At 39.9% G+C, this 22636-nt stretch overlaps 1 protein-coding gene across 4 annotated transcripts in view; it reads right to left on the reverse strand.

Moving 5' to 3' along the window:
• Positions 1 to 16224: 16224 nt before the first annotated feature.
• Positions 16225 to 22636, reverse strand: part of ARB2A (ARB2 cotranscriptional regulator A) — a 497335-nt gene continuing 490923 nt past the window's right edge. For all 4 annotated transcript variants that reach the window (XM_066273820.1, XM_066273818.1, XM_066273817.1 and 1 more), the window contains one exon: positions 16225 to 18035. In XM_066273820.1, coding sequence (XP_066129917.1) covers positions 17893 to 18035 — 143 coding nt within the window. In that variant the 3' untranslated portion in view covers positions 16225 to 17892. The remainder of the gene's footprint in view (positions 18036 to 22636) is intronic.

Genomic DNA, 22636 nt, shown 5'->3' on the forward strand with positions numbered 1-22636 from the left:
TCGCCATGTAAATATCCCCGAGTGCCCGACTGAGGGACGTTGTTTTGCACAGAACAATATAAATATCCTATTTGCTGCAACGCAGGTGTGAGCTTCCTACCCAAACTCTGTCCCCCACCCCCAGTCGTTTATAGTAATTCTTTCTATCCCCTTCCTCTGGTTAAAAAAAAAATCACAGATGTTTACTTTATTGATATAACCTATACCATGGTTAGGCTGAGAATAATATGCCTCAACTAACAGTCATTTAGCAAATAATAGAGGCGTTCTGGATGCTTTCCAACACTACACATGTACTTGGTCATAAAATGATATGTGAAAAAATTAACATCTGCTTTCCTAAAATAAAGTGTGCCAAGTTGCTTTTTATGAATGCTTTCCTCATTTTAAAAAGAAATATGGAGAGATAAACTGGCACCCAGATGTATAGCATATTTATAATGGTTTTAGAATTTAAAGGTAGCTATTCATCGCACAGGCCATTTAAAAACTGACGGTTTAAAAGCTACTTAACCCCAGACATCTTCGAATCCTGAAGAGCCTTCCAAATTTTATTTAAAGAGGAATTTACTGTAATTTAATTGCATATCAAGGCAGAACTATGTGCAAGTCGGGGCACCGCAGTCTGAGCTCAACAGAATTCCAACCTGCCTTTATTTACGTAATTTCTCAGCAAGGCTCCCAGACCCTTAAGAAGGCAGAGCTAGAAAGTTGAGTCGGGTTCCTTTCTGCTGTTGTTTAATTCCACTATTAGGAAGTGAGGCCTACCTTTGAATTATTTCATTAGGGTTTGGCCTTTTGGGGGAAGGGGTGGGAACCATAATCATTAGTGGCTTTTTATTATTTCTACAATAAATGGCTAGATTCTTTGTTGAATAAGCTGCTTGAATGTTTTGCAGATGTTCCACTTAGACCAAATCTGACCCCCTGTTCCCTCACAAGCAAGTGGCTTACACTCTCACACCAGTGCATTCACTCGCAAGCGCTCTGCCATCCTGCAAGTTTATAAGTGTAGAACACGCTCCTATGAAATTTCCACCTAACTGCACATATACACACACAAATACATTCACACACTCACACACTCCCACCCACTGAGCCTCAGTGTGGCAGAGGGTAAAAGACGAAGAAAAAAGAGAGAGAGAAGGAACTGGTGAGGCGGAATGGCAGGAGGAGGGAAGTCAGCGCAGTGGTTACACCCTGCGCGGGGCGCGTCTGCCCGGGCCCCTCGCCCCCCTGCGCGCCTTTGGTGGAAACGAGGGGGGTGGCCCGGCCCGCGTCTCCCGAAGACGTGGGAATCTGGATCCCCAGCGCTCGGGGGTCCGCCTCCAGCGCCGGCGCGTCCGGCCGAGCCGAGGCCGAGCCGGGCAGCCCGGGGGCGGGCGGGAGCGTCCCTTCGGCGGCACCGCCCCGGCCCCGCGGCCGCGCGTGGGGGCCGCGGGGCTTCACAAAGGGCTCGGCGGGCGCGGGCACGTGACGGGCCCCGCGGGGCGCCGCCGGCTGGACGGGAGGCGCTGCGGGCCTCGCTGCGCCGGGGAAGCCGCGCTCTCAGCTCCCCGGCCCGCCCGGGACAAGCTCTCGGAAGGAGCTGCGTGTGCGGGGCGGGCTGCGGGGCGGGCCGGGGCCGGGCGGCCAGGCCGAGGGGGGCGGCTGTGGGTGGATGGGAGGTGGTGGAAGAAACAGCTCCCTTCTGAGTGACAGGACTCCTTTCAAAGGGCAAACGAGGGGTGGGGGAGCTCCTAATATGAATAGTAGAATTTTCTAGGTTTCGAAGAGTTACTCCCTCTTCCCCCTTTTTAAGACAGATTTTTTTTCTTCCCCTTTTGTCTTTCTTTCTTGTTCTTTTCTTTTTTTTTTTGTTTCTTTTCCTCCCCCCCCCTTCCTTCCTTTCTCTTTCTGTTAGGTAGAAAGTGCACGTGGAAACGTGTCTTGATATGTTTCAGAATAATGATCGATTAACTCTAGAAAATCTGGGGTTTCAATAAAACAAATTATTGAAACATTTAAACTTGGTTAAATGTTTAAGGTAGCAAAGGACTCTCTACGGTATATTTGTGAGGCAAACAAAGAGAAGATCTTACAAAGTTCTCCCTCACCCTGACAACAAACCCTGTCACAGCTTTACTTCTTACCAGAAAAGAGACAGGGTCCTTGTTTGAACACCTCTAAGGTGATTATTAGGTGCCTCTGTGAGAAATCAGTTTCAGAGAGGACACATCACACACACAGAGATTTTTAAAAGCCTGCCTGTATTTATAACTTAACCATAGAAACACTTTTATTATCTCCATTCTCAACCCTCACTTTCTTTCTTTAATTGCTGAAGGACCATGCCTTATGGAGGATAAAACCCTGTAAAGAGACTTAAACCCCAGTTCCAGTTGTTTGTTGTTGTTACCGTGATTATGATGGTTATTATGTCAGCCCCTCCTTTTTGCACTTGCTCTGATGAGAGAACTTTTTTAAAGAGTGTGAAATGAAGGACACAAAGACAGTATATTAATGAAAAGAAGAAAGTGGCCCTTTTAATGAGAACTAAAGAAAACTCAAATGTAGATGAAGTGTACCGTAAAAGCTGCTTCAAAGTCCATCTTAATTCCCTTGGGCTCAGTCATCATGAACATGTGATAATTGGGAGTTCTGGTGGAGGTAAGGCGGCCACGGGGTGGGGAGGCACGGAGGTTCGCCTCCCTGCCCTGGAATTCCAAATACAGTTTAACCAAGAACTTGTAGATCTTACAGAACCCAGATCTGACTACTTTACTTCAAATGCTCCCTTACCATTAAAGTAATTCTTTTCCTTCCTCACCAAGAAAGCGTCATCCTCTACCCCACCCCACCCCCAGCTGGTTGGTATATGCTGGGCCATATTCTAGGTTTTGATTATTATTTTGTGATCAACTCTGTTTAATTTTCTATTTATTTTTGGACTTCAGCCTTTCTGGATCACAGCAGTCCCACAAACAACACAGCAATAAATCCAAACAAAAATAAGGCAGATTTCCTCATTGATGTGTAATAAAGTTAAAGCACATTGTTTTGTCAGACAAGCGCTAAGTAGAAAATAAATCTCATAGTCTGGGGAAACAACACGGAGCGCTGCTGGCATGTGTGTACATTTACTTTTAAAAGCAATAAATCAATGTTAAATTAAACAGCTGGGTACCCTGTCTAGGAGAAGTTTTCATGTTTAAGAAGACCTTGATGGGAGAAATGTGCTATTTAACAAGACACCAAAAAGAATTAAATTTTTATTGTTATCCGAGGTAAGACTGGCCTGGGAACTTCTCTGAACTCAGAGGAAGGGGGATAGAACAGGCAGTGTGGATTGTATCTACTTTCCATCCTCAGATGCTTATATGTTATCAGGCATAAAGAGACAAGGAAGTTTCATAGAAATGTTTAAGATATTTGATAAAATTCTGACTAAGCTCTGGCATTCCCTCTATTGGCTCAAGTTTGGTGGGTGGGCTGTAATTTTTTAGGGCTTTTTCCCACTGAATACTATAACCTGTAGAGATATTTTGATAAGCACTTTGTGCCTTTTCTTATCTAACATTTCTTTATTCTCAATGTGCTTGTTTTACACAGTTAATAGCACAGTCGGAAAATAGAGATCTGGTATTTCATATCTGCTATGCCTGTTTTCATTGAGAAGCACGCCTCAGATTGGAGTAGCATTTAAAACTCTACTGTACTGTTTTAATATTCATCCTCAATGTTTGATTTTTTTAATTTTACAAAAGACTTCATTGGGAAAAATTGTATGTGTGGGGTGGGGGCAGGAGACAGAACAATAGAAAACTCAAGCTATGGCTCTGTAGTCTAAGAACAATGTGAATCGATGAGTGATTACAAAGGCAATAGTCAATAGCAGGAAATTAGGAGTAGTTTAAGGCTAACATGTATATACACTGGGTTCCCCCCACCCCAGGCCCCAATCTTAAAATGAAATTCCAAAAAGACTACAGAGAAGTACTTTAAAAAGCAGATGTATTATCGAGATGAAGCCTCTTAGTCTTTTGAATTTAGATAGGCTGGTTTAAAAGAAGAATATGGGGTCCATGCCCACACAGAAACCAGCAGAGCATTCCTTACTTTCTTTATACCACAATCTCAGAAGCTGTCTTGTTAACCCAGTTCTTCAGGACATTTATGTAATTAGGTAACATCATTCAAACCTAAAAAATAAAAAAAGTGCTGTTTACTCCCAAAGCAACAAACTAACAGTAGTATTTGGCAGCATTTTAGCTACTTTTGATTTTCTTAAGCCAAAGGAAATATCAAAGATCTTGTTGCCTATAGAAGAATAATGTTATACTATTAGTATTTAGAAGGCAGCATTCAGTTTCCATGACCATTCATGGCTTGTTAAGTAACTGTGTCTTATGCCACTCAGAGATAGCTCGAATTGCCTGTCAGGAGATGATTGGGCAGCTTTGTAAACCCAGAATGACTTCTCAAACCCTGCTAGGTCTTCCTGGCCCTAGCAATGTGCTTTCCCCTGCGCTGAAGCCCTGGGAGTCAGGTCAGCCCAAGGTGAGCCTTTCAGGCACTGCCCTTTGTCCCCATCTGGAGAGGAAGGTGCAGAATTACTTAGACACTGGGCTGGTTTGTGGGTTGGGGGTGCTAGGAACGGAAAGGCTGCTTGTTCTAATTAAAGACAATAAGGGACCCTGTGAGGAGCTGTCTTTTAGCCGTGGCTTGAAGCAGAAAAGGTCTCTCATCGCAGTCAAGTTTGTTTGAGCTGGCCGGTGGGGTGAAAAGCAGAAACCTGCAAGTAGCACTAGGCTCAGGTGAGACTGGGCCGGTGGTTTAGTAGCAGCAGGAGCATCTTGAAGTCCCCCTTTGCCTCCCAATTCCTGGGTCTCTCGGTGCTCTGTGCTCAACTCTGGTGCACTTTGATTCTAACTTTGCTTGCTAGATGGCGCTCGGTGTTTCGGGACCTTCCATTTCAGAATTAAAGCGGCTTTTTAGCACTGTTGTTCTCAACTAGTTGTAGGCATTTGATTACCACAATGCTGGTAATGTTATTATTGCCCTTGTTTCTGTCACCCTTGTTCACTTTTTGATGAAGGTAGCACCCAAGTGGGAGCTGCTCATCTTAATCCATATAATAATAACATTTATTGAAACTGCACCTGAATTTAGGGCACATTTATGGCTCAATTACTCGTTCTGATATATTTTAAAGCACTTTAGTAACTTTTCCTTCAGTAATCTGATTGAGGTTTTCAGGAAGAAGATGAATCAGCAGGTCGGGACGGTTATTTACAATCCCTGAGGTTTGCCACCAGAGCTCCCACCACTCCTGCCCACTCCTATTTCAGGACGCATAAAGCTGATCGTAGGGAACTTACTACCTTCATTTATCATTATGGTATATAATTAATTGATTCTAAAACTATTGCAATTTGTTTAAAGCCCAAATATTAAAATTTATGTCCACAAAGAGATGTATTTTAATATCAGTAATATGAGCCATCACAAAGCTTTTTTTCACAGGAAGGAAGATCTGCAGATTCTAATGTACATTTACTTTAATTACTAGATGATTCTTCTCAGATATTCAAAACACCTTGATTTTTGGAACTCCTTTGTGTTGAAGCACAATGAGACAGAAAATCAATAGTTCTGAGTTTCTGATGGAAAAAATTAAGATGAGCCAGAAGAACCTGTGTGTTGTTTTGTCCAATGAAGATGTCATGTTCACAGCACTCACCACTCACCCCATTGTGTGTTCCTTAAAGAAAAGGTTTAGGTGAGGAAGGCAAATAAAGGTGTGTGTGTGTGTGGGGGGGGAGAAAACATCTATTTAGACATTTTATAAATACTTTAACAAAGGAGAGTTTAGCTTGTTACTTGCATTTAGGATTTATAGAACCAATTTGTATAGATATGATCCACCTTTGGGAAAATCAATAACACTCAGAACTGAGTGGTTTGGAAATCTTTTGTCAGAACTTGACTGCTTTGGCGAGGAACCCCGCAAAGTCTCTCTCTAGGTGTTAGGCTGAAACTAGCAGGTGCTGAAAACCTAAAGCGGAAAATTTACAACTCGATCGGCCCCAGCCACACACCCAAAAGCCTGCTACTGGTACAAACATATGTTCCAGATTAAGTTAAGCAAATGGCTCTCATCTTCTCGGGGTTGAAAGTCGATCATGAAAATTCAAATTTCAGTGAGTTGTGCTTCCAGTGGATCGACAGGTTCTCAAAGGCTTATAAATCCCTCCCAACCATTAGCTCAAGAGATTTCATATATTCTATTACCTTCTTGAGAGCCTAGTTTAGAATCTCCTGCAACTTTAATCCAATCAGGAATTACTTTCTGGGAACACAGAGTTTTAAAAGTGGCAAGTGAAAACTAGGTGTGTTCTTCCCTCTAATGTTGAACTGCTAGATAGCTAATACGTAATTCAGATGTTCTAACACTTCATCTATTTCCTCGCATACACACTAACTTTAAACCGCAGAAATTAAAGGTTGAACTTAAAGTTCCTTTAACGTTTAGTTTGCCAGAGAAGTAGGTGGGGTTTTTTGTTTGTTTAGTTGTTTAACATGAGATAAAATAGTATTCCCAAAGACTTTAATTATATCAAGGAAAGATTGAAATCATGGTGTCTCTTTTAATGGGGGTAACTGTCCTTTGCAACCTCCCTGTGGTCAACCAGCCATTTCCCAGCTCAATTATTTGAAGACCGGTCTGGTTACTAAAATGTGTTATAAGGAAGTTTAGAATTAACTGCTGACTCCAAGATAGCTAGAGCTAGCTCCCCGGGCAAGTTGCAGAGAATGGAGTAAGGCATCAGACACCTCTGGTCCCTTTGTGTGTAATCACGGAGTCTGAAGTCGTCCCTCTCTTACTTTCCAGTATCATATTGCAGATTGAGACCAATATTGCCATGTTGAAGTTTGGTAGCTATTGTTTACACTTCTCCCTTCCCAAGGGGTCTTGGCAAGTGTTTAAGAGATTACTGAATTCCAAAAAACCAAATAAATGACGCTGTTCTTTTATAACATATGAAATACACACTTTTCTTTAACTAAATAGGCAGTGTATATTTGACATTGACAAATGAGCAAGAGACAAGCAAACTTATTTTAAAAGGCTTTGAAGGAAAAAAATGGATAGAACAGATGCAATCCTCTAGAAAAATAGAGTTAGAATTAAAGGAAAAACTTGATGAAAGGGGAAGAGTTGCTATCTGTGCTGTAAAAAGGTTTAAAGTTTCATTGAACACACACAGGTGGTGAGGGAACATCACTGGAGACACTCCTTTGGTGGGAGGGACTTACCAGTATCACTTAATATTGTGATTTTTAAAATATGGCCTTTTTGTACTTCTTTCCTTCACATTTTTTCTCTGGCATAGTGGTCCTGTAATATCCACCCAGGTCTGGGAGTTTCTGATTCACTCAGAATAACCCAGAAAATTCATTCTGAAACTGTGTCAAGAATACACTTTTTTTTTTTTAAGTAAGAGATTCCTGATTATTTAAATAGAGATCTTAGCTACCCTGTCCCCCAGGTCAAAAGGAGAATCCCGTGGAGGAAAGAGATTCCCCCAAACCCAGATTTAGGGACCAACTGCTAGGCACCCAGGAATTCAGTTCGGCTATCTACTCCGACCCCATCCCCACAGTTCCCTGCAGGGTCACAGGAAATCTCCCTGTCCTTCCGTGCGCGCACCTGATTCCTCTTTTTTTCTCCTGAACCCCCGGAAGGTAAGAATGAAATACAGGTACATAGTTTATAGAAAGATGGAAGCTCAGCTCATACGAAGCTCCTGAAAATTATACCAGCAAAAGACATGCAAACGTTAGGGAGATATTTCAGTTGGGGTTGGGATCAGGGGAAGTGTACCCCAGTCTAGAATATGCGAGTCTCCAAGTAACTATCATTCAACAGGTTCCCTTTGCTACCCTGCACACTTCAGCTGCCAGACAGCCTCAACTGAGTTCTCCCCAGTTTTCATAGGAGGTGGTGCCGCTAGTTTAATTAGCTTCTGCCATGGCCGTGGCCAGTTTTCTCTAGTAGCACGGACTTGTCTAATATTTGAGCAAAACGACTCTTGTGACCACAAGAATGACCAAACTATATGAAAAAATTATCTTCGGAAAAAAACAGCTGTGACTTTGCACACTAAAAAGGGGAGAGGGCAACGACTTTCTGTAAGCCGCGCTGTAGGAGAAAGATTAGGTTGTTAACCTGTGAAATTTCAGAAAATGTTTGTATGTCTTAAGGAATAGGAAAATAGTGTTTTGAAGTAAACTGTTAGTTAAGCTGAGGAAACATGAAAGTATTTCATTGTAATATGCCAAATAGAGAATAATTTAATCCTGAAAATACTGTACTGCATGCTACTATACAAAAGCAATTTTGAAGTCAGTTTATTAGGCTATTTTATTAAAATACAAACAAAACAAACCCTTAGTTTAAGATAACAGGGTTCTCGCTCTTTTTCATTTATCCAACTTTTTCTTTTAAAGTTTGGGTTAAGTTGGTTTGACACTATTTTTGTACAGTTGATATTTAATAAAAATTTGTTTTTGGACATCTCACCTGCTCTAAACGTAATATTTTCATTTTCAAAGTCAGATCAAGAGAGTGAGATGACTAGGATAGGGTTACAGTGGGAGGAAAGAGATTTTACTCAAATCCCCAGCATGAGAGGAGTTTCAATAAAGCAAAGTTCAATTTGAAATCTTTAAAAACTAGTCTTGTCTTAGGAGTCGTGACTTAAGTGTTTCCAGGGAGACTATGAAATGGAAAAGATGCCCCACGGAAGTGATCTTCCTTTACTGTACTTTGCTTAGCTCGACAGTTTAAAAAAGCCAAACAGGGAGACAGGTCGAAATTTGGAAGCTGGAGTTGAGGTTTGCAAGTAGAAGAGGTGGTGGTGGGTCCTCAGCCAGACGCGCCCCCTGTTTAGTGCTGTCAAGTGTTCCTGTCAGGCTCTTTAGCGGGACGCGGGGCTCCCGCAGGAGAGCTCCCTCCCTCGGGGCGATAATTAACCGGCACTCGGGCGCCCGGAACCCCTCGGCCGCGCAACGCGGTGGGACCCAGGGTCTGGGTCTAAACGTCCATCTCCTGGAACACAGGTCTTTCGCGACTGAGACCATCAACCTGTGCACGATCATAGTACAGACCTTTTAAAGTGACACCAGCACAGACTGAGCCAGCTACGGGGTGGTGGTGAAAAGTTGGCCAAAGAAAAGTTGTGGAGATAAGATTTCTACCGCAAAAATGACGGAAGTGGCGCTGCTTTCATTATAAAGTAGATGCAAATTCGGGTAGCAGGCAAATGGCGCGTCAACTCTGGGGCACTCTAAGCATCGGGCTTGGAGCAAACAAGACTCACCACCCACGAACTGCATACTTTAAAAACTCACTGTCGCTTTGGGCCCAGATCCTAAGATTGCTGAGGTGAGGGAGTGCTGGTGGCAGAGCAGTCAGGCAGGGCCGGACCTCGGGGTTCTGGCTCAGGAGAGAGGGAAGGGGGAGCGCTGGGCGCTGTCCATGGTGCTGGGAGGAACGCGCTTTATTTCTCTGGACCTAAACAGAACTCAGGTGTAAGGAGGGAAGAGAAACCAACCACCGCCGCGGCTATTCCCCCCCCCCCCCCCCCAGCACGAACGTGGAAAATAAGGCGGTGGATGCCTTATTTAAACAGTCCTCTAGTAGGTTCTTACTCTGTTTCTCAGCCTTGTGCTGTTTGGGCAGATAACAGCCATAACTAGTCACTTATAGGATAGTTTTCTCCTTAAAATGTTCCGTTTTATAATGTAACTATCAGCTCTTGATGTAAAAATGAAGAGGGGGTGGAAAGAAAAAGCGTGACTTGAGACCTTAAACATATCCAAAGACACTTAAGTATTTCCAGATCTGATAAGATAAAGCACACCACGACTTAGTATGAGTTTATTGAGAAGTATTAAAAATATATAGATCCCATTTCTTTTAAATAATTTTCTAAACTCCACACTGGCCAAAGGCTGCAATTATATCTTTGTTAAAAAGAGTAAAAGGAGCGATTTACCTATTCTAGTATGTGTGTGTGTACATTTGAAATGACTAAGACTTTATTCTAAGTTCTAAAACGGTAGTAAGAACTTCAATCTATTAAAAAATTTTGATTTCTTAAAAGACAGGTGACAAGAAAGAAAACAGGATACAGATAGCAATTATTTCAAATTTGAATGAAGAACTGAATACAAACATAGCCTACCTGATAGGTGGACCACCTTTAAAATGTTTTCCCACACATCTGTAAAACATATGCTTTTACAAAAGTGTGTATATATGCATATATAATCATGTGACAAAATTGCAGGTAGAATACTATATTTGGTCAAACCAGAAATGTGTAAAACAGAAAAATAATCTTAATTGTGTTAATCATGAGATTTTTAGCCTCAGTGACTTGAATCCTTGTGACAATGAAGAAGGGAAAGGACAAGAATTCAAGCAGCTGACACAATGATCAGCAGCAACTGACAGCATCTCATATGATATTTGATATCAAGCACTAGATCAATATTTTTGAGATCAATGCAATTTTAATGGTTTTCTTTCAAAACTGTATGAAAGCCAAATTGTGACACTCTGTGCTGGGGTTATTTTTAGAGCTGGTTATTCCAGGGGATGATATTAAGTATTTTACTGAAGCAAATCAAAAGCAAAAACTAAATTAAAAAAAAATCTTCACACACACACACACACACACACACACAAACTCCCTACCCCTACAAAACGAAAACCACTGCAACAGACCATTACTATTTCTTTAGGTGATAAATCATGGTTATTTAAGTACCCAGTGAAGATATAAACATTTATCAGGGGAAAAATATTTATGTTTAAAAACAAAGAAAATAAACCTTTGGAAAAATTATTTGGAGGCACATGAAGATGAATTGGATCAGATACCTTTCTCAGACACAGTAAAATTAGGTGGCACTTGAGCCAAAGGAAATGAAAATGATAAAAAGCGAAAACATAGGCCTTTCAGCGATAGGGTCGATCCCTTAATGTGTGGAATTCAGCGGGAAATAACAGATTTTCCTATGTTCCAGACAGAGTAGAAAACTGAGAGCCTTATTTGAAACTCACAGCCAGGTTCCAACAAAGGTCAAATAGAGGGGAAAATAGTAATTAGGAATACGTATTGTCTATTATGTTCCTTCTAAGAGTTTATACCTTAAAAAATAAAATGCAAATTCACCTAACTCAGAGGCACATAGATTCTCAACCTTTAAACAGAAATATAGGAGGGTTTTATTCTTTATTTTTGTCTTTATTGCTTAGTCAGACAGTAGCATTAATTCACTTGCCTACCAACTCATTCTGTTTGATAAAAATGCTAACCTTGTATTTATTTATTGTTTTAACAGATTCGATTTTGGAGAATTTCTACCAAGAAGAATCCAACACCTTCAGTTCAAACAGCAATTTCTGGGGAGGTAGAAGATGAGGGGGCCCAGGAGGGAGTAGAACTAGGTGAACATTTCAGTGAGAAGGTGAGATGTGGTGACAGGATAGTGTTCCTAATAAACACGTTTAAGTTTTTAGACTAAAAAAGAAAACGTCTTCCATTTGTAAATTCACATTAGTTAAAAACTTGGGAGAAACTGATTTTTCACTTGAAATATTTTAGGAAACTTCTGATACTTGACCTAAAGACCTCTCCAGCCTCCTTCAAGATAGAGAATAAAATATTTCAAAACTATGCAATTCTTAACCTTCCCCCCTACGTGATTTCTAATCTTTATCTTGATGACAGTATAATGCCTGATAAACTGTTAATATACTATTACAAGCAGATCAGTTCAAATAAAAGACATTTTTATTATATGCATTTATGTGAAATTCATACCTAAGTCCTTGTGCAGTAGAATTAATTCATGGACCTAGTATATTCTTTAGCAGCTTAGGAAAAGTCATATTTTCCATGATTTTAATAACTATATAACAAAGTTACTCTCGATGTTCCTTTACACTACATTGTATTCCAAGTCTGGCAGATTGCCTACAAACTAAAGACATCAACAGTTTAAATCAATTTTTCTTTAATGAAATAAAGACACTTTACACACAAATACACATTAGAAACAAAGAAAATTTACAGATGTAAATGAATTTGAGGCATTAAAAATATTTATTACAATGCCTTGCAGCATTTGCATATGAAAAATTTATTTAAAATAAAATAAGTTTACAAACAATCCTGGTGACCAAATATACTGAGTACCTACTATATTACAGGCACTGAAAAGACATACATATTCTGTATATGTCATGTTTCTGGTAAAATGGCTATGTGTACCTGATGGGTGAATATGTATATGTATGTTTATACACATGTATTATATGCATATATATGTCTTTCTATTAGGTCTTAACAAAACCCTAAGTTATTTCAAAGAAAAAAATTAACTTTATATTCAATTATAGCTGATTCAAACTTCATTTTGGTTAATCATAATTTGACCAATATTTTTTTCCCTTATACCACGAAGGACTATACATAGAAGTTAAAAGTTTAGTGTTCCAAAAATGCTGCTCTTCTTAAGCCACTTTGAAGCAATGCTAGTGAGTCTAAGATCCAGATCTACATGTTAATCTCTAGTTTTGCCTTCAAACAGAATTCAGTTACAAAGAACTTGGAAAGATTTTAAATCTATTCAAGAGAGGAAAACTCTTTAATTTTCTGAGGAGTAAAAACTCCCCAAGAAACTTCATATAGCTTCTTAGATTTTGCTTAGCATACGTGATAAAACATTGATTGTTGCAGTGTGGTGACCCATGAAATTTGGGGGTTAGTTTTCTCTTCAGACCAGAGCATATAATTATGCAAATAAAGAGCTGTCACTGATCTAGTGAAATACTCACAAACACATGCACTCTGAAATTGGACAGAAAAGTGAAAATGGTTGGTGATGTGATGGTGCCATGGTTTGTTTTCCTGCCAAGTTTCTATCCAAGTTCATTATTCAAATTGTAAACTTTAAAAAGAGACATCTCATTCTTAGGGTGCTGGTTGTCTTTTCATTTCAGACTCTTTGTATTGGTACTGCAGCCTGGCTACAAAGTACAGTTCAACATTACTTTACCTACGACAGTCTCCCAGATCACTGCATTGTAACAGTCCAGGAGCAAAACCTGCATGATCTGGAAAGAAAGATGCACGGCCTCTTTAGATTTCTTCCTAGAAACATGTTTCATGTCTGTTTCAAACAGAACTCAACAACAATATAAAAGTATAGTGAAAAAAATTTTTTGGACAAATCTCAAGGCAAAGGAATGGGAAAAATTGCCTGCAAGGCCTCATGGATTAACTCAAATTTCTATTTTTAAGCTTTTTTACATTCAAGGGGAAAATACTGGTCACTGTGTAACTTCCACTTAATGGTCAAACTTTGAGCACAATTTTCTCCTACCTAGCAATTAAAGTCCACTATACAATATTTGGTGACTTTAACCTTTATGGTTCATTTACAATTACCACTCCTCGAAAACCTTTGTGCTAAGAATTAACAAGAGTTCTTCAATCTAACCATGCTCTTTGGCATCAAGGTCTCCCAATACCAAAGTTACCATAGCACAGGCTGTTGCATAATTTCAGATGTCACAGAGAGTCCCACTGATGAAACCTGAGAAGCCTCCTGTCAGACCACTGACTGCTAAAGACATCGCTACATGAAAGATCAGTGGTGTGAAACTTTAAAAACATCGATCCAAATGAATCAATTAAATCAACATTCATCCCTCCTAAGTGTGAGGTTTAAAACGATCATTGTTGCTTAAAAAAAAAAAAAAAAGAAAGCCTACGTAGGTTTCAAGATAAACGCTGGAATGCTTTGATGGCTACATCTATTCTTGAATCTCCTCCGTTAATCGACTTTGTGCCATTTCTCTCTTTTCAACATCTTCCACTTGGTGTACATTCTTTACTTTTAGTACAGTGCATCACAGTTGCAATGCTTTAAATTTAAAACCGTCTAACAAAGCTGACGCTTTAGGTAGGGTAGCTTTAAGCTCTGTGAAGTGTTGATTAAAAACCCTTTCCCAGACTCAAACTGATCTTTTTATAGATTAATAGAATATTAGATAAAAGGAAGACGAACAATTCAAGAGACTCCCACTCGGTCACTCTATACAAGGAAGGAAGGAAAGTATTCAATTTTTGAAAGGCAGTACCTCCTGGAGTCTTGTATTTTATATTATTATAGCCCCTAATAAGTAATCATAAAATAACCACCATTATTCACCCCCCTTTTCTGGCCACCCATATTTCAAAGATGAGAATGCCTCACACTTAAAGACTTTTTTTCCTCTACAGAGGAACAGGGAAAGTTTTAGAGAAATTTCTAGACTTTCTGTATAGTAATCTTTCTGAACGAATTAGGATTACAGACACTAAAGTGAACCTGTCAGTTTATGAATTATGATTATGACAGAAGACATATATGTATATGGATTGAAAGTCCAGATAACCCAGAGAAACATGAAAAAAAATCTAACTTATTAGCACTAATTCACATATTTTGTTTGAGTTCACATATTTTGTCACTCTCTCTCAAAGGAGTTATAGGTTTTAAAGGAATAAATGTAATCAAGATATTGTCAGATTAGACTATATACTTTATGTAGGGGTTTATGTAGAGATTTGGAGACAATACCACTAGATTCCTTTGGAAAACACAGTTGTTTACTGTATGCTAAAGTGTATTTTATAAAATGATAGTTTAACAATGGGTTCAAATATTAGTAACAGGTATATTTTAAAAAGGTAGTTTTGTGAAAGGCCCAAGCCAAATAGCGACTCAACTCGAGTTAGCATATTACCTTACAACAATAATAATAGTAGTAAAAGCAGCTATAAGGGTTAACACACTAATGAATGCTATTCCATACTTCTTTTTAAGTTTCTGCTTTTATTAATAACTACACACGAATAAACAAACTTCTGAGCAAGAATAACACACCACTGCTTGTTGGGAAATTTTTTTTAATTTTAAAATGGTAAACAGAAATATATAATATATAGGAAACTCCTGTGCTTTACTTTTTAATTTTTTGTGTATATAAACAACATTGTAATCCATGTTGAAGCACAAGGCAGAAACTAGAGAAGAAAACAATTATTACAAGTAAATTCTCCCCCCCACCCCATCCCCCTTTTCAAATATCATAAAAACTTGTAATGGCTGCATGGTTAGGTACCTTTAGAAAACTCCAAAGCCAATATCTGGCTTTTAAGTTTGCTTTTAAGTTTTAGCAGGACGATTCTGAATCTTAGATTTACTAATAACTCTTTGCTCCCCTTTCCACTTGCTCTATGAACTAAATATATAATTAAAAAGAACACCCACATCCTAATTTTAAACCTCTGCTCTCTTAAAAAACCCATCTAAAGAAACCAAGAGGAAGATCAGAGCAAAAATATGAACACTTGTCGCCTCAAAGCAAGTGGGCTAACTGCTCATTGTTATTTCAGGAAAATAGAGGTGAAGGATATTATTACATTTATACCAGCAGACCCATAATCAACAGGTTAAAAAACCCTACATTACAATGAATCTTATCAGGGATCAGCTGGAGGTCTGGGATGGGCTGCCTCGCTCTCTCCGGGGGGCTTCAGCTCAGTCCACAAGCAGAAATTATGTTTACACAACTTAAGTTTGCAAATAGCTCTATACTTAGTTAAATAAGGTGTAACAGCCTGGTAGTTTTAAAGTATTGAAGGCAATTTAAAAGTGATTTACTCTAGTTAAAAGCAAAGGTTTTTAAAAAGAAAGGTGAGGAAATCTTAGAGAAGAAATAGGAGTGATTTGGTTTGTAAACTGAGCATATCTACTTTGTTCTAATCCAGCTGCAGAAGAATCACAAATTCAGTACTGCACAAATGCTGGGTTAAAAAAAGCAACAAAATTAGTTTCCTGTGAACATTTTCATATACTGAGAACACCATACAATTTATAACACTTTGAAAAATATATTCAATATACATCAATTCTCAAATCCTCTCAATGGAAGGTACCGTTGTTTTAAACATTTCACCATTCTAAAAGAGAAGAAGATTGCTGACCAGTGAATGGGCTTAACACTGTGGGGTTCTACACTGTAAGCCATCCAGAACTGGGATGGTATGATGTTTTCATTTTTCCTCTTATGTTGTTTCTGCTATAATAACATAGAAAGAGATGCATACATGACCATTCGAAAAAAGATAACTTTAATTTGCTATTATTTGACATATGAACTAATGAATGTTCTTGTATAGCAAACAAAGTAGTATCAATTTTAAAACTTGCTGAAAGCAGTTTATAATGTAAAAACATTTTATCATGAGGTGGTTATTTTAAGTTACTTTTTTCTAAGGAGTCAGTTCTGTTATTTTGGGTACATTTTATCAGGTCTTCCAATAAGGCAGGCACATTGTTGCATACACTTTATAAAAGGATGAATACTAAATTCAGATTCTCATCCATTAGAAACATAATATTCACTAGGTAAATAAATTCAAGTAATTAAGATGATAATGTTAAGATTTAATATTTGAATGTAAAAGTCACCAAAATCTTGACATATTAATTCTTATGTCACAGTGTTGGCCAGATTTTAGCTGGATTAAAATATTTAATAGTTGAAACTGTAGGGTAAAACCCTACAGAGGAAGCAGACTACTAAAAATTGTATCATTGGATTGAGACACGAAAATCTGTTGGAGCAGAAAACTAAAAGAATCATTTCAGCCCCACTTAGCCTTTCTGGAGGAAAAGGCTCAAGAGTACACAGGTTTATTTTCTTGAAGACAATAAACAATTCTATTCCTAAAAGGTTCTAACTCTATGAAAGATCAGAATAGATCCTTCTAGTTAGGATTCACGAAAACAACAAAAAAACCTTTCTGCACGTTAAGGTTTAAAAAGCAAAACTTAAAGTATGCTAATCTAAATCACAATGGCACTCAATATACATTATGTATTTAAGTAAAGTCAATTCTAATGATCAAGTCGGAAATTCCACTGAAAAGGGGGCTTTCACACATATACTTAAAAGATTTGTTCATCATTATGTTTTGATTTAAATAATCTCATGTGAAATTAGAGACGTGTGTAAAAAAAATATATTCAACTAGCAAGGATTTTCAGCGGTAATGTGCATTCGGTTTTTCATAGATTTTTTTATGCAAAGTTTTTCTTCTGGTCGGGAAATGAAAATAGATCGTTAGGGAGAGAACAGTTTGCGCTCCCAAACCTACATAGTAAATTATGACATTCCTGTTCTGAATTTAAATTTGGCTTCTCTGGGGTTGTGGGAGTAACTTTCTTAAAAAAAGAGGCATTAGACACCCTCAGTGAGAAACCTAGTGAAAAGGGAAGTTTAAAGTCGAGAATAAAAGTTCGCTTCTGTTCGGACAGGGGAAAAAATGGACGTGATCCAGGGGGGCCGGGGCCCGGGCGGGGGCGCAGTGGCTGTGCTGCGGCGGGCGGTAGGACCGCGCAGACACCGCTCTGCCGTCAGCGGGCGCGGGCTCCATCAGGGCAATTAGAGGCGCGCCGGCCGCGCCGGGCAGGGCGCTGTCAGCCTTAATCTGAGCGCTGACGGGCAGCGCTAAACCCGCTAGGCCCGCAGGAAGCACGACCAGTGAACCCATATTGCTTTGACAGTTGCACTCATCTAGAAATAATGCAAACCGCTATTTAGATGTATATATCACGACCCTGTGCTCTAGGAAGAGAACAATCTAATGAGGGCTGGGAGTCCGCCCGCTGACAAGCAGCAGGAGCCGGGACGCGGCCGCCGAGTGTGGGTCCGGGGCGTCCCGCCCGGCCCGGCCCGGCCCGGCCCGGCCCGGCCGGGGCCTGCTCGGCGCGCGCTCCTTACAGCTCCTCGTGTTTGATTCGGTGCGAGCGCCGCGTCAGAGCCGGCTTCAGGGCACTGGCCTTGGCCTCGGAGGCTTCCGCAAAGAATTTGAAAATAGACGGGAAGCTCTTCCAGGAAGTGAGCTCGTGACGGTCGGTGCCTGCAAAAAACACAGAATCGGTTACGGCGGGCCTCGTTCCGCTCCGTTCCGCTCCGCTCCGGGGCGCAGGCCGCGGGTCCCCCACCGGGAGCCGCGCCCGCCCCCAAGCCCCACACCTTTACCTGCGGGTCGCTTTGGCCCGGGGTCCGACGGGACAGCTGACGTCCGCCAAGGCCGCGCCTCCGCAGGCAGCATCGGGGCAGCGATCCCGGGCCCCCGCCGCCTCCGGCCCGGCCCCGGCCCCGGCCCGCCCCCGGTGAGGGGCTAGGGCGAGGGCGCGGCACGGCGCCCCCGCCCGGGGCCTCAGCCCCGCCGAGCCAATCGAGACGCACTGCGGAAGGGCCACACCCTCTCCGGTCCGAAACCACCCACTTCCCCGGCTGCGCGCGTGCGGGGATTGGTTTCTACTGTGCGCGGGATCCGGCTTCTGCATCCACCCCGAGCACCCAAGTTTCTCTGCTTTCCAGGAGAAAAAAACAAGTCAGGTTTTTCTTGCCTCTCCATGAAGCATTCTGTTAGGGTGGCCTCAGGGAGGCCATTGAGACCAAAATGTACGGGATACTGAGTAAAGGACCAAATGCAGGAAGGATTTTGCCTAGATGTCCTAGTAGGCATTTTTATTTTATTTTTTACAGATTTTAGGGGGCACTTTTTGATAAGCTTATGAAAAATGTTTCAGAGCAGTGACTACTAAAAGGAGAAATTCAACTTACAAAACTTTTCAGGCTTAGCTATCACTTTACAGGGCTATTTTATTTTACTACAGAGATGTGTCTTCAATGTAATACTAATGTATAGTATTTTTCAAATCAATTCTACTTTCAATTTAACAGGCAAAACATAACATTGATGTAGACATAATAGATAGGGACATTAATCTGTTTTTGACTCTTTGTGATAGCTTATAACATTTTTACCACTAGATTAACAACTGAACAATTTTTCAATTAAAAATAAAAATGTTAATTACTAAGACTCTCCCATAGAAATAATGAGTGAGAGGCTTTAAGACAGTTGAAATTTCTTCCTAGATCACTTAATTATGCCGAGATACTGCCTGGAAGTCTCCAGATTCAGGGCCTCTGTCTGATACTTTAACATTGTTAATGATAATTCTTTAGTCTGTAATAGTAGGTCATTGCTATGGTTACTCTACAATGGTGCAACACTTTGCTTTCCCCTTCAGCTATTCGCTGAGACCTGGTAACCACATTTGTTGCCTAGCAACAGTTTTGTGACAGTATCACAATCTAGGAGTTACAACAATAAGGATGCTATGGCTGCAGTCGACCAGAGAGCAGACAGCTACAGTGTGTTCATGTGACTTAGATATGGGAGCTGGCCTTACCACAGAACCCTCTCTTTATCCCTGCCCTCCCAAGGAGGCTCTCTATCCTCTTCTCTGCAGATTGGCCTTACAATCAATATTTAAAACTCAGATCCAGTACTGAAGTCATATCCTTGAGAAACAGCTTCCAGTACTACTGTATTCAGACTAAAAAATGAGGTAATTTCTCTACTTGCTTACTCATTTAGGGCAAAATTCAATGTTATTCAATGGGAGAGAGAGAGTGTAGGTTTGTCCTGGCAAATCCTAACGTGATTGACTGGATTTTAATAAGTCTTAACAGAATTCTTGGGGAAAGAAAATTACACATGTGCCTATCTGCATCAATAGGTGTATAAATTTTCAAGTTCTTTAAAATATATGTAACATCCAGATATTTATTATTATAATTTTGAATTTGAAGGCATTTATATTCCCCAAACTCAAGTGAGCAGTTCTACACGCGATGAGACAAATCAATTTTATATACTATTTTGTGGATATATCTAGAAGGGAGCCCAGTTTCTGGATAGGCTATGTCCCTATTTCTATAGTGCTTGCAACTCTAGTTTCATTTCAACAATAACTACCAATTGCATTTATAATGATATTTTAAAATCAATTGTATTTCTTCTTTTTGAAAGACTAGTCTCAGATGCATATACTACATGGCAATCCCCAAACACAGTAAGAAAAAAAAAAGGTGTTAATTGTCTCTTTTCCTTCTCATTTTCCATGCTTCCAGGCTCATTTGGCATTTTCTCCATAGTGATCACACTTACACTTACTAGTGTTACCAAGACTATGATCAATTTGTAAGCTTTCTCAGGGAACTCTTCTCATAATTCCTCCCACCACTTGAAAACCAATTCAATCTATGAATCTAGAGGGACCTACGGAGTCAATGGTCTGATGCAATTTAACTACTTTATTTTTTTCTTTCCTGGTGACAATCTTTCTAAAGGATGAACAAATTTCCCTGGTGATAACATCACTACAAAGCCTTTTTAGTTTTAACTTATGATTGCTCTCTGCTTGATTAGTTCTCAGCTGAAAAGACCAAAGTCCCTGAGATAACTAAGTATCTGCATTGGCTCTCAACATTTGCCCTTGTAATTTAAGAGTATAAATAATGAGAATGTGTGCTCTACCAGAGGAAAGAAAATTGCTAGGAATAAAGGTAATAAGCAAGGTGGGTTAGAAACTGAATTACAGAAAATGGCGTAGGAGAGGGAGAGTTCTCCCTAAACTAAGAGGTGGTAACACGAATATTTTATAGAAAAATGGTTTTCTTTTGAAAGTTTTGAAAGTAGATTGTTAATAATTTTAAAATCGCATTTGGAAGACATCCACCTGGGGCTGCACATACACATTTCAAGAGTATGTTTGGAGACCATTTTCAAAAATTCAGGACCAAAGTTCAGTTAAAATATTTAAAAATTAATATGAATGTCTATGCATGGCAATGCTTAGAGAATGGAAACTATTTCTTTGAAAGATTTTATTTTTTGACTTGAGAGAGAGGAGAGAAAGGGTGGGGAGGAGCAGGAAGCATCAACTCATAGTATGTAGTTTCCTCTTGTATGTGCTTTGACTGAGCAAGCTAAAAGGCTTTGAACCCATGACCCCAGCATTCCAGGTCAACACCCTATCCTATCCACTGCATCGGTAAGGTGAGAATGAAAACTTTCAAAGAGCAGTTTTCTAGTACTTAAAATATACCACACTTTTCTTTTAAATTTATTCATTTGAAGCCTGACTTGCGGTGGTGCAGTGGATAAAGCGTCGACATGGAAATGCTGAGGTTGCCGGTTCGAAACCCTGGGCTTGCCTGGTCAAGGCACATATGGGAGTTGATGCTTCCAGCTCCTCCCCCCTTCTCTCTCTCTGTCTCTCTCTCCTCTCTCTCCCTCTCTGTCTCTCTCTCCTCTCTCTCCCTCTCTCTCTCCTCTCTCTAAAAAAAAAAAGAATAAAAAAAATTTATTCATTTGAGATGAGAGAGAGAAAGAGAGAAGGAGGAAGCATCAACTGCTATACGTGCTTTGACCAGACAAGCCCAGGGTTTCAGACCAGCGACCTCAGGTTGATGCTTTATCCACTGTGCCACCACAGGTCAGGCAAACATACAACACTTTAGAGAAAATTATTCCATCAAGACAGAAACATCAAGGCCATTAAATTATCTATTCATAAAAAAATATAAAAGAATTGAGGCTAATCAGAAAAGCAGCCGTTTATTAACAAGCTGCAATGATATGTAGGTAACATGGAAACTAGTCCACTCAGCATTAACCATGCTACTGGAAGGAGACAGACACGGTCTGATGGCCAGGACCTGGTCTTTCCTCTGAAAGATAACTTTACTCTGATCAAAAGCTCCTCTTTTTAGGGACTGTGAACTTTCTTCCACTTTTCAAAACATCATTTTCTGAATATAGAGAGGTTCCCACAATGTAGGGGATAAAATTTTTTCTCACATTAAATACCTGCTATTGTCTCAGGGAATGATTTTTGTATCCTTTTGGATCGGAAGGCTTGTTCTTACTGGTTAAGTCGCCTTTGGGGCATATTCAGTTTTCTAATCCATAAGATCAAATCAGTATTAAAATAAAATGTGCAGGATCTTAGTGCTTTATTACAAAAAAAGTGCCTTTGCTCCGTCTCAATCAATGGCTCTTAATGGGCATGGCAGTGGCCTCTGGGAAATTTTGGAAATCTGCAGGGATAGTTTTGGTGGTCAAGATGATTGGAAGGAGCTATTAGCTTTTACTGGGAGAAGGTCTGGGATGGTTGGACATCCTGCAGTTAGCAGGGAAGCACTGCACTAGGAATTGTTCTGCACCCCACATGGATAAATGTTATACCAGCAAAGCATCAGCTGAAAAACCTATTTATAATTAGATGGGTTTAAATTTAGGTCTGTTTAACAAATAATCTCAAAGTATTTTGGCATTACATAAACATACATGCAATTTCTCAGGAATCCAACTATGTAAATGGAAGGGATTTTGTACTTTATGTTGTTCAGAATATTACCAAAAGTGGTTTACCACGTGAGAAAATTTCATCACTAACGGCATCAGCATGCCTTTTCATGGTGTAGCTGCCATGCTGATTCTGTGCACAGGGCCAAGTATCTGACTTCTATATTGTGCCTTCTTACGTAGATTTTTTAAAGCACTTTAAATATTGATATGCATATTGTTTATTATGAGTTACTTTTCTTTTATTCTTTGTATATGTTAACTAGAGTATTAAAATAACTTAGCAACTG

This window comes from Saccopteryx bilineata, chromosome 4 (genome assembly GCF_036850765.1).
Source record: "Saccopteryx bilineata isolate mSacBil1 chromosome 4, mSacBil1_pri_phased_curated, whole genome shotgun sequence".
NCBI classification, from domain to species: domain Eukaryota; kingdom Metazoa; phylum Chordata; class Mammalia; order Chiroptera; family Emballonuridae; genus Saccopteryx; species Saccopteryx bilineata.